At 46.4% G+C, this 13,118-nt stretch overlaps 1 protein-coding gene across 3 annotated transcripts in view; it reads left to right on the forward strand.

The window, feature by feature from the left end:
* The window catches only part of GLI3 (GLI family zinc finger 3), a 265,047-nt gene that overhangs the window by 186,057 nt on the left and 65,872 nt on the right, over nt 1-13,118 (forward strand). For all 3 annotated transcript variants that reach the window (XM_027574614.2, XM_027574615.2, XM_027574616.2), the window contains one exon: nt 697-898. In XM_027574614.2, the coding sequence (XP_027430415.1) occupies nt 697-898 (202 nt within the window). The remainder of the gene's footprint in view (nt 1-696; nt 899-13,118) is intronic.

Genomic DNA, 13,118 nt, shown 5'->3' on the forward strand with positions numbered 1-13,118 from the left:
GGGTTTTCGGCAGCGCGCCCGTCCTCTCTTCACTTTGTGGGAGTAGCACCCCGTGAATTGTGATAACCAAAGCGTCTCCAGATGTTGTCACATGTCCCCCGGAGGCATAATTGCCCCCGACTGAGAACCATTAATTTCAGATAATGCATTTATCAGTTGTTTTAGTAAAGCTTTACGTGTACATGGATCAGATAACTACAGAAATCATGGGGAAATGAGGGCATAACTAAGCTGAATTTCTGATCTTCGGACGCTTTAAATCATTTTCTCCTTTGGCTCATTGCCTTAAAATGGTGTGTGTTGGGATGGGGAGGGGTGTGTTGTGTAACTGTAGGGACCACTGTCTTTGTTGCTTGTGGTGAATTAATGATGGGAATATCTAAGCAGCCGTCAGATTCATAAATCACTGGAAATGAGAGGGATAACACATAAAAGTCTTTCCCTTTTGTTTAGCAATTTATCATTTTGCCTGCACATTAATAAACAGAGCTCCCCCGAGGTAAGCCCTGGAAGATAAATATTTCTCCCTAATTTTCTCAGTTGTAGCCAGTAGATCACAAGTGGGTGGAGAGGCACTTGTCACCGCAAGTTGCTGGCTTCTTAGCCTTCCCTTCTTCCAGCCAGGCCCGTAGCAGTGAATCACGGGTACGGAGTTACAACCACAGGTAACCGGGTTCTGTTTTGTTTCTGCAACAGGCACCAGATTCCCCAGCCCCAGGCTGTCGGCCAGGCCGAGCCGAAAACGTACGCTGTCCATATCACCGCTGTCCGATCACAGCTTTGACCTTCAGACGATGATAAGGACGTCTCCCAACTCCTTGGTCACGATTCTCAATAATTCTCGCAGCAGCTCTTCGGCAAGCGGTTCCTACGGCCACTTGTCTGCGAGCGCAATCAGGTATGTATTTTCCTAAATCCACGAATGTGTCTCTCTTTAATGAAGGGGCAGTGCCCGATTGGCTCGCGTTTGCGGGACTGACTCCCTCTGAGGATGACTACAATTGCACGACCCCGGGCCTGACCTGGGAGGCCCGGCAGATAACACTACAGTGAATTCCAGAGCCCAGGCCTGGGCCAAAGATCATCGTTTGGCAGACTTAATTAGTAGCCCGTATGCAGGTATGTAGCTATTCCGTGACGGTGGAGTCCACTTTGTAGGAGGCAGTGAGGATGGCAAATCCTTCGTCGGAACCCCTCTTACTAATTACGGTTCTCTGGAGAGAAAACCCACTTCACACCTGGTCGTGCAGCACATGGAAGCAGGGACAGGAGCAGAAAGCAGAAGAGCAGGCCTGGTGTAATTCACACTTGCTAACGGTGTGCGGAGAGGGGTACATTTCAGGAAGGAAGAAAAGGTGTCAGCAGGATTTTGAAGGGAAGAGACATGTGATGACATCGGAAGGCATGTCTGTCAGAGGAAATGGAGCAAAGGAAGATTTCCTTGTTTTCTTATTAAGCATTTTTAGCTTAATTTGAAAGCCCTCTGTTTTGTCATCCTCCCTTGCCGTACAACGAGAACATTTTGACACTTCCTTTGGTGAAGTGCATTATGTCTGTTGCTTGCACGTGAATGTACACACACAGGCTTCTGTAAACATGCTTACTTGAAAATACTCCTCCCCGCTAATGATCAGACGTGGGCTGGTGTCAATCAGTAGGGAATAAAAGTAAGCCACGGGATGAATTTTAGGTGTGCTTACACTGCTTTTATCAGCTAATCACGCACGTACTGTTTTGAACTGTGCTAGTTACCAAATGGTTGTTTTAGGCATCGAATTAGATCATGTCCTACTTCATTAACTAGGCCACCTTGGTTATCGACTTTAGTTATCCCTTCCCCTAAGTTTTTCCTCCCATAATTTAAGAGTTCAGTTCCTAGCAATCTTTTTGAACTGGAGTTTTTCAAACCATGGGGGATTACTTGCTTTAAAAAGACATACCAAAGGCTGTTTTCACCAGGCTTGCTTTGGATAAGTGAGGGTTTTGTTACTGGTGTGTTTCTACAAATGGACAGCAGCTTTCGTTCTTAGTTGATGGGTGTTCCATGATGGATATACACGTTAGGGAGACCCCAACAGTCTGGGGGGAAAATGTTAGCAGTAGCAACACAGCACATTTACTAGAAATGATGAATAACACCGTTTTTTCCGTAACGTTCTCAATTACGGTTTTAATTCTTTGCTTGTTCAATTATCAACAATCCTCTTTGGCACACAAGTTAGTGTTTAAATATTAGAAGCCTTATGTTGATGTGATGTGCTTTCAATATGGTCATTCAAGGGTGGAAACATGGAGCAAAGCAAAAAACTCTGCTGATGTGATAGTCGTCAGGACATAGAGGGGGTCCCGGGATGTCTTCAGGATTAGCCACAGTCGTCACCAATGGAGGCTTTGGAGTTGGGCACATCTGTAGTCAGTTTCCAGGTTTGCCACCAGCTCTGCAAACTGTCCTTGCCCGTCGGCTCTCTGAAGCTCAGTCTTCACACTTGTAAGCAAGAGACCAGACACCCCGTGTAGGAGAGGACATATTTTATTAAAGCCGGCGTGGATGCGCAGTGCCAGAATGAAGACCCCACCCATGGGGCAAAGTCTTGGGAGAGCTGATCCTGGATGGTCCGTCCAGGAGACAAGCCAGCACGGCCCGGCTGTATGGCCCCCATGATCATCCCAGGCTGGCTCTGAGGAAGTGTGCCTGTCTCCGAACCATGGCCTGGTTGTTCCTGCACTCCTGGCAGATATTCCCAGCGTCATGCAGACTGCCAATGACCATATCTCGGTTTGCTGAAATTATGTAACTATTATGTGGCTTGACTAGCAGTCATAGCATCAAAGTAGTAGAAACATGGCACACCAGGATATTCACAAAACTTACGTTCACACAGAATCCTGGTGAGCATTTATTTCTCTTGCTTCTCCTTAGTTTTTCCCCGCTCTGGCTCTCTGCCCAGCTAGCTTGACTTTCTCCAGCATCTCAGAGCCTCAGATTAGAATATGGTGCAGGTGGTCACAGTGTTGTCTTTCTTTATTCTTACCACCCACCTTCTCTGCCTTCTTGATCTGCTCACCTCTGCCCAGGTAACCTAGTACCGGATCCTGACTGGGATTGATCATTTTCCCCTGCCTCCAAGGAGCTCCCACAGACCCTGCCATTCTCATTAGAGCTGGAAGAAGAGGTTTGCATTCAAGACCAGTCGGGTCCCAGGAGAGCCCGCTATGGTCAAGGGTCCGGCCACCATGCACTCTTGCTTTTCCTTTGGAGCCTTTCCATTCTGTCTTCTCTCTGGCAGCCTGACTTCTCACTCATCAGTATCCACCTGGTGTGTGTTAGGAGCATAGCTAGCTTTTAATGCACATAAGGTATTTCAGATAACCCAGGATGACGTCAGCTTGCCGTATAACACGATAATTAGATTAATTGTCATCAGCACCATTTGCCTGTCCTGTGGCTGGAGCAATGTTAGTGCTTTGCTTGCCCTGTTCTTAGTTTGATTTTGTGAACTGAAAACTGACTTGAGGAATAATCAGAAAAGTGGTAGGACCAGTGGGTGGCAGGGAAAGGGAGGAAGGGTGAGCCAAGATACAAAGGGTAGCTAACTGTCTTGGGAGGGAAAGATACAGGAGCAAGCATGGACGGAGGGTACGTGCAGTCTCTGCTGTGGACCAGGCAGTGGGATTGGGGCGAGAGGCACGGTCCTTGTTTCTGTGGCACAGAGATTTGGGAGAGCGTACTGTCACTCTTGTTTTACTTGTCCACGTAGTGGGTCTTTGCAGGAGGAAGTCAGAGAAGGTCACGTGCCAATATCCCGATCCCCTGCCTTGTACTGGACCCCAAACTGCATTTGACTTTTGCACCGTTTTCTGGTGCCTGACCTGCTTCTGGTATTGGACTGCAGAGTAACGCTGTTGGTTGAGTTGTAAAGGTGGCAGTTTTTTTTTTTTTTTTTAAGATTTTATTTATTTATTTGACAGAGAGAGACACAGCGAGAGAGGGAACACAAGCAGGGGGAGTGGGAGAGGGAGAAGCAGGCTTCCCGCTGAGCAGGGAGCCCGATGCGGGGCTCGATCCCAGGACCCCGGGATCATGACCTGAGCCGAAGGCAGACGCTTAACGACTGAGCCACCCAGGCGCCCCAAGGTGGCAGTTTCATGGCTGCACACTGCCCCCCACAACACCTGTGCATTCTCACCTTGACACCACTCAATGGATATTTCTTGCGTGAAGAAATGAAGGAACTCATGGTGGGGGAGGGGCAGAGAGAGAGGGAGAGAGAGACCCTCCAGCAGGCTCCACACTCAGCGCAGAGCCCAACACAGGGCTCGATCTCACGACACTGAGATCATGACCTGAGCTGAAATCAAGAGTCAGACGCTTAACCGACTGAGCCACCCAGGCACCCCTGACGGAGCTCTTTAATGTGTAATTAGAATTCTCATCAGCCCCTTTATTAAAGGAACTTTCTACATGGCGGATGAATAATTCTGATTTGCAGAATGTTACAGTCTTTATGAGTAGTATATTAAATGTCCATATGTTGAGAGCTATAGAGAGATAGAGGGATGGATACAAAATAAAAGGATAAAAAAGCAAATGCCTACCTTTGTGTATGATTCTTGTGCTTATATCTTTAGATAATAATTCAGACTGCTATAAAAATACTGTAGAAAGCAGATATTTATTCACAAAAGCCCCTTGGCATACTCGATTATGTCTCACTTTTCAACCCTGTTGTCCAAGTGTACATCACAAATCTTACTCTTTTATATATCATAACTAAAATGACCGTTCCGAAAAAACCCCATGCACTTGGAAAGGTCGTTGTGAAATATTTGGCCGTCTCAAGAAGTTTTAACTTGTCCATCTCCCTGAAGACTCCCATCTAAGCCTAGATGATTCACATTTATCAAATACAACCTGTGACCTCCACTCTCTGTGGTTAAGGTGGATGTTATAAATACCCAGTTAATGGCAGTATCGTAGAAATACCTTTGCCTTTGCTAATACCTTCCCCCAGAAATTGCACCACTGTCAGAAGAGGGGGCTTTCAGATGACCCTCCTCTTCCTGTAGTCTCCTGCCAAAGGTAAACGGAATGAAGAAATGAGTAGCCCACTCATTTCCAACCCACCAGCTACAGCGTTTTCGCTTTGAGTTTATGGCTAAACCGAAGATGGGCTTGTGTCCTCAGTGGTCTTGGGTCTGGCGTGGCCAGGACAGACACCTCGATGAAAGTGGGAGTCGGGCACCACCAGTGGGACAGGCTGCGTGGCTGGCACCGTGGGCTGTGGCTGGGGTCGGGACAGTGGGCTGTGTCCCGTGTCCTGCAGTGGCCACTGTCTCAGGTCCCAGGCCCCTGAAGGAAGCAGGTGTCTGTTGCCACTTCCCGAGGCAGGAGAGGGACCAGCTTGGCCTCCACAGCAGCTTGGCTCTGGGCTTGTTGATGCCTGTTACAGGCTGGGTGGGACACAGCAAAGAATAGAGTGAAGGTGAATACAGTGCCAGATGACCAGTGCCCTGAAACTCTGATTACTTCTTCTGAAAGTAGTGACAAACTTCTCCCCCAGCAGCCGCAAAAGTGATTAATACTGAGAAAGATAGTTTTTATTGCCTCCCATATGTGGTCAATGGTTTTAGAGAGCACCTCATTTCATCAGTTACTCGTTCATTCCCCCCCCCCCCCCCGACAGTGTTTAGCTGCATATTCAGCTCTGTGCTAGTCACTGTGCTGGGCATGGGGGCTACCAGGATGGATGAGAGGCAGGACCCCCGCCCTCACTGAACTCCTGAAGGGGAAGAGCCTCCAATCAGGTACGACTGAATGAATGGACCAGATGAGGCCGTGGGATGGAGAAGCTTGGGTGCTGAGGGAGTGTCAGGAATCCAGGGGCCAGATGGCAATAAAAAGGAAAGGCAGGCTGGGGCCCAGTTATGCACAGCCCTGGGCCCCTGATCCGGAAAGAGCAGGAAGCCTTTGAAGCTCCCAGGGAGGCTGCATTGGTTTTGGGTGGAGGGAGCTGATGCTCAGGGAGGCCAGTGGGCTGGATCAATGGCACTCTGCTACTTTGGGGGCCGAACCTGGTGCGGCTGACTCTGCACTTCCTCTTTCTGTCCCCAGGCTTCTCTCTTAGGACTCTCCAATGGGAGACCTGGCCAAAAGGATTGGTAGGAAGTGCTCTTCATAACGGAGGAATAATATCGTGATGATGTCTTTAAAAAACTGATGATGCTTTTTCTTTTTTTTTAAGATTGTATTTATTTATTTGAGAGAGAGCACACAAGCGGGGTGAGGGGCAGAGGGAGAAGCAGACTCCTGGCTGAGCAGGGAGCCCGATGCAGGGATTTGATCCTGGGACCCCAGGATCATGACCTGAGCCGAAGGCTGATGCTTAACTGACTGAGCGCCCCAGGCGCCCCTGATTTATGCTTTTTCTAACCATCTCTGCATGGCTGGATAGTTACATGATTTGGGTGCTTCCAGCCTAACCTCATTGGAGAGGGTGTCACTGCTATTCATGTTCCCAGAGGTCTTGTCTGTTTAATGGCAAGTGGCTTTTAAAGCCTTTTAGAACACTTGTCATACAAAGCCAAATGGATTTTTTTGTCCAAAGCAGTTTCCGTGGAGTGTGTATGCCTCGGTGTAAATGTCGGGGTGGTACTTCCTTGTTTTGTGAGTGTGTGGGCCTTATTCGTGTGCTCATTGCTTTGGAGGCTGCTGGGTTTTCCAATAAACTTGCCCTGGGAGCTTTTATGGATGGAAGTGGAAGCTTTCTTTCTCTCCTTTCCAACACACACACCTGCATGCGTGTGTGTCCCTGGGCCTGTGCATAGACGAGTAAGAATAGGTGTTGGCCCATTCGCAGCAAAACTGGAAAGAATTGTTCTTACTTGGAATGGCAGCCGTTGGGCAGTAAATTGTGCAGCTGTAGCCAGAGAGTGGACAACTTCGTTAGTGCCACAGCCCCAACGTAGCCACAAGGTCAGTTTTGATGAGAAAGCCTCCTCCTCCCCTCCCCCACTTCCTTCTCTCTTCTTGAAACCAGTGTCTCACACTGTGGGGCTGTCCTGTTACCAAGCGCTGAGTGTCGCTCATGGTTTCATGAGTCAGAGAGCTAGGAGAGATGCAATACTGGAAAGCAACTCTCCCCGTTGGATTCTTCACACAGAAATTGCAGTATGGGGCGCCTGGGTGGCTCAGTTGGTTGGGCAACTGCCTTCGGCTCGGGTCATGATCCTGGAGTCCCGGGGTCAAGTCCCGCATCGGGCTCCCTGCTCAGCGGGGAGTCTCCTTCTCCCTCTGACCCTCTTCCCTCTTGTGCTGTCTCTCATTCTCTCTCTCTCAAATAAATAAATAAAATTGTTAAAAAAAAAAAAGAAATTGCAGTATGAAGGTTCTTTTTTTTTTAATTATGTTCTGTTAATCACCATACATCGTTAGTTTTTGGTGCAGTGTTCCATGATTCATTGTTTGTGTATAACACCCAGTGCTCCACGCAGAACGTGCCCTCTTTAATACCCATCACCAGGCTAACCCGTCCCCCATCCCCCTCCCCTCTAGCACCCTCAGTTTGTTTTTCAGAGTCCATCGTCCCTCATGGTTTGTCTCCCCCTCCGATTCCCCCCCCTTCATTCTTCCCCTCCTGCTATCTTCTTCTTTTTTTTTTTTAACATATAATGTATTATTTGTTTCAGAGGTACAGATCTGTGATTCAACAGTCTTGCACAGTTCACAGCGCTCACCATAGCACATACCCTCCCCAATGTCTATCACCCAGCCACCCCATCCCTCCCACCCCCCCACCACTCCAGCAACCCTCAGTTTGTTTCCTGAGATTAAGAATTCCTCATATCAGTGAGGTCATATGATACATGTCTTTCTCTGATTGACTTATTTCACTCAGCATAACCCCCTCCAGTTCCGTGCAGTATGAATGTTCTTAATCCCAGTGCCCAGGAGTAGAGTCATACATTGTCAAAATATCGCATTTCTTTTTCTTTCTTTCTTTCTTTTTCTTTCTTTCTTTCTTTCTTTCTTTCTTTCTTTCTTTCTCTTTCTTTCTTTCTTTCTTTCTTTCTTTCTTTCTTTCTTTCTTTCTTTCTTTCTTTCTTTTTCTTTCTTTCTTTTTCTTTCTTTTCTTTCTTTTTCTTTCTTTTTCTTTCTTTCTTTTCTTTCTTTCTTTCTTTCTTTCTTTCTTTCTTTCTTTCCTTTTTTTCTTTCTTTCTTTCTTTCTTTCTTTCTTTCTTTCTTCTTTTTTAAGATTTTATTTATTTATTTGACGAGAGAGACACAGTGAGAGCAGGAACACAAGAAGGGGGAGTGGGAGAGGGAGAAGCAGGCTTCCCACTGAGCAGGGAGCCTGACGTGGGACTCAGTCCCAGGACACTGGGATCATGACCTGAGCCGAAGGCAGTCGCTTAACCACCTGAGCCACCCAGGCGCCCCAACGTGCGTTTCTTTTAAGGATGTTTCCAAAATTCACATCTGAACAAAATATAGCGACCTGAGCAATTTAAAAACACGTGTTTGTCGGTAGTTAGCGATGACCTTATATTTAAAACAAGACATTTCCTAAGCAGGCAGAGGCTCCGCGTGTTTGTTACTCTTCGCACTGGTGGGAAGTGGCGCGGGTTCTAGAAATGAACCTGGAAACCCGTGAGCCTCTCTGCTGAACCAGGTTGAGGTGAGACGTGTGGGGTACTGTTTGCTTCCCCACAGCCTCCCCCCACTTCTCCCTGTGTAGGGTGTGCGTTTACTCAGAGGAGCTGGGTCCCTGCATGCGGTGGGAGTAGCTGTCCCTTGGTGACCCTAGGGAGAGTCATCATTTTGGTTGGGAGTCCTTAAATAATCAAGCGGAAACCTTTACTTTTAAGTGCACAGTGGCTGTGTGATCCAGCCTCTTGCCATCCTTCTGATACTTCCTCTATTTATTTTCTTTATTTTTCTTGAATCACAGATCTCTTCAATATTGTAATCAGCTCTGTTTACCCTTCCGATGTAAAGGACTGCAGCAGGCCAAATTATGCGGTGTTATATCCCGTTCCGATATTGCATTATCTGGCACACCCCCTACCCTGTTGCCCCCACCATGTGTAGAATGCCTCACTTGTTTTTAAAACACATGTGGGCTTATCTGATAGCCATTTTAATTGTGCTTCATCCATCTGACCTGCATATTAATGACTGAAATACCTTTATGTATGGTAGGGTGGAATAAATGTTTAGTGAGTGATTTTCTGCAGTATGAACTTCTAGTGTCTCCACTCACATGTCATTCTAGGAATTAAATATAAATTTGATGCACGGATTGATCACAAGGTTTCTGTACAAATGTTGGCTCACATTACTTCCTTGGTGTGAGAAAACCATGTTGTGAAAGTGAAAAGCGATTATGAATTTCAAAGTTCCATGTATTGATTGTAATGATATATCGCTTTCTAGTTGCAAAACTTATTTTATGCTCTGGGACCATAAGTGGGATATATAAAAAGTCCTTGGTTAAAACGTACTGAATTGATGCAGGATTTCATGTGTGCATTTTAGGACATTTATTTCACTTAACATTTTCTTTCTGCTTACACTCCAAATTTAGCTAGATTGGGGGTAGTTGCTGAGATTCCCAGATAGGAGACTTCCAGACAGGTGAGTTGTGACGATGCTGTTTACTCCACATTAAGAAACAGGGCCCAATTTGCAAAACTTGGCCATACTTTGCAAAAGAGAATTGACAAAACTTTACCTCTGATTTTTGATAAAGGATAAATACATCAAAACTTTTTCAAAGATTCAGACTTTGGGAGCCTTCATTTTAAATCTTTGAAAATAGGATAACCGGTTCCCACTCAGACAACAGTTTGTTGATCACTGTTACCTCAGCTCAAAGCTGAGCGTAAAGGGGGAACTGACCATGAGTAGTTTTTTTTTTTTTTTTTTTAATGTCGATGTGCTCAAAGTTCTATTGCTGAGTCACCAAACACAGAGGAATGCTCCTTTAAGGTATTTTATAAAGCAAAAAATTCTATAACTGTAAATCTGTTCTAATGGATAGAAATTATATTCGGTCGTTGAGGATACTGTCCATATTGTAGTCAAGGACCTAAAATCCACATCTTTCTCCTTTTCTGCCCTTGAGAAAAGTAAAGGGCAAATTAATATGAAATCAATTTATTCTGGCTTAATAACTCTTGTCCTAGAAAAGTATTTCTTGGAGTGTTTTGCAAGGATCACTAGTTTCTAGAAGCTCTTCCAAATACTGTTGCAAACTGTGTCTAGGCTGGGTCGCTTAGAATGTACATCCCATGGTGACAGCTCAGTGGGTTCTGGGGACTGTTGGACCCATATTCCTCAGACTTCTGGACTTGAGCACTTCTTTTTCCTCTCCTTCATAAGACTTACTTTTGGATTGTTGTCTCAGGAGGCCTACGACCTTGTTAGCGCATTGCTTGGGAAGATGGGGGCCATGTGACACTTTTTCTCCTAGTCTCATCGACTGAATATAGATAAATAATTCATAAATGTTTGTGTGTTTTAAGTTACTCCATCATTCCCACAGTCATTTGGAAAAGTGAAAGCTGGAAAAAATTTTTTCAAAATTATATTTAATATGTTAGATATTGAGTGAAGAGAATCCAGAAATCAGATAACAAAATTAAGCTTTCTGCACAGGATCCACAGGAAAGAATAGGGTGAGCAGAAATGTAAAAAGGCTTTGAGGTAATAAAGCTCAGGTAGACCAAGTTTTAAATTAGACCGTGCCCTGCTTCAGAGGACACAGAAGAGATTTATAAAAATTCTCAACAATATCAATACTTTAATTTCTAGGAAATTAGAGAATGAATACAAGAACTATTTAGGAAGCTTTTTTTTCAGGGTTTCTAAAGGTTAGGATTTATCTTTTCTTTTTAATTCTGACCTCTGCAATTGGCAAAGACTATCCTCAGCCGCTAAAGTTCTGTAGAAAGACATCAATCTAGACACTAGCTTTGTTTAGACTGTTTTATAGATAAATTGTCCAATTGTAGTTTTCAGAGGAAAACATGTTTTTCTTTAAATTGACTGTTGGTGTGATAGGCCCCAAAGGAAGTCCAGGTCTTAATTCCAGGAAAGCATGAGCCCCTTACCTTACACGGCAAAAGGAATCTTGTACCTGGGATTATGTTAAGGAGTTTGAGATGAGGAGATTACTTGTGATTATTCGGGTGGCCCTGATGTAATTAAAAGCATCCTTTTAAGAGGAAGGTGGGGGACCAGAGTCAGAGTCAGAGAAGAAGGTCGCAGTGATACGAAGCCACAAGCAGAGGATGCGGGCAGCCTCTCGAAGCTGCAAGAGACTCCAGAAGAACGCAGTACTATTTCATGAGCCAGGGAGATAGTAAGTGTGTGTCGTTTCTAGCCACTAAGTTTGTGGTAATTTGTTGCAGCAGTAAGTGGGCACCAATACACTGAAGAAGAGATTCGGTCGCTCACGGACTCAATATTGAGGGCCTGCTGGGTGCTGGGCAGTGTCCCCGGCGCCAGAGGGTCAGCTCGTGGGGACCTCATGGTCGAGACAGAGACAGGGCGTGACTTCAGAGAGCGCGGGTGTGGCTTGGGAACAGAAGTGTCCAACAGTAGAAAGTGAGAGGACCCATCGTGCAGGGGGGCTCCTTTTGCTGGGGCCATGGTCTTAGAAGGCCTTGCTGTCCAAGGAGGTGACATTTAGCTAAGAGCCAGCCAATAGAAAGGATGTGACTGTGCTGAGCTCGGGAAGGACACGGCAGCACCAGTGGGCCGGGGGCTCTCCTGCTTCCCACCCCCCCCTTCCCGAGGCGGAGCTTCTCAGGGCCACTTCGAATCAGAGCAGGAGTGGTGCCTCACCCCTGACTCCCCACCCATGGGAATTCCCCATCCGTTCTTTCCACATGTTCTTTCTGTTGTTGCCGACATCCCCACGCGGTGGCGGGACATTGCCCATCCTCCGCTTCTTCCTTACAAACTCTGTCTCCACCTCCATGTGGGGTCTTCTGAGAGCAGGAGCCTTGGCTCCCGATCCTTGCTGACGCCGTGACAGAGCCAAGAACGACGTGTGTCATCGAGTCCTGCGGAGGCTCTGTGATCTGGGTGAGCCTCCAGCTTCCCGCAGCACCGGCTCTGCAGGTGGGGACCAGGCCTGCCACTGCCCGCCCCTTACATGTGGAGGACAGAGCCGGCTCCTTATGAATAAGCGGTGAGGTTGAACATGCTCAGCCGTTCTGCCTGTTCTCATCATATCCCCTAGAAGCGAAGAGTTGACATGGATTTTGGAGAATGCTTATTCCTGGCACCTGCTTTTATCAGCAAGAAAGCAGCCCCGAAAGGGGATGGGACGTTCCCCAAATGTGTCGAAAGCTGTCCCTGCCCTTCCTGATGTCAGCTGAGGTCAGACCGAGGGTAGCTGAGGATGGAGCCCGCAGCAGGAAGCTGGGCCTTGCTTTCCTTCTCTCTTGACGTCTTTTGAAAAGTAAAAATGGATCCATCCTGCCTGATCTGTAAATTGCTTATATACACAACTGAGGGCGTGTTCTGCCTTCTGAAATGTTTTCTCTAGTGGCCTCAATTCTTAGTCAGGTCCTGACTTTCTGAGCCCCCAAATGTTGTGCCTTCCGGAATTAAAAGTGTCCGCTCCCACGCCTGCCCGATCGTGTGCGCTCAGGAAACTACAGGAAGGTGTCTGGAGGCTCCTGCAAACTCTGTGTCACATTGTAAATACACGTGTAGTGGGGTCTTTGGGTTTTTGCTTTTTTAATGAGTAGAATAAGGTAGTTATACTCAGTAATACCCATTCACCAAAAGGGAAGGGGTGGGGGTGTTAAATCATTGTGTTTTTTGATGAATGGCTTGTACGCTGAAAAATAAATTGGACAAACTGGCATAGAGCTCAGTGAACATGAAATCAGCTATTAGAAGAAAGCTTGTGAACAAATTCTGGGGCAGATATGCATCTTTTGATTAATGCCCTATCAATCATCCACACGGCTACCTTAGTGGAGTCTTGCTGTAATCATTCACGGTTGCTTTCGGAAACACGGGCAGAAACTATAGCATGGCAGAAACAGAATATTATTACAGATTTTTCCCTAACTTGCCATGAACAATGACTGTTTTCACC

The sequence above is a fragment of the Zalophus californianus genome, chromosome 12 (assembly GCF_009762305.2).
Source record: "Zalophus californianus isolate mZalCal1 chromosome 12, mZalCal1.pri.v2, whole genome shotgun sequence".
Lineage (NCBI taxonomy): Eukaryota > Metazoa > Chordata > Mammalia > Carnivora > Otariidae > Zalophus > Zalophus californianus.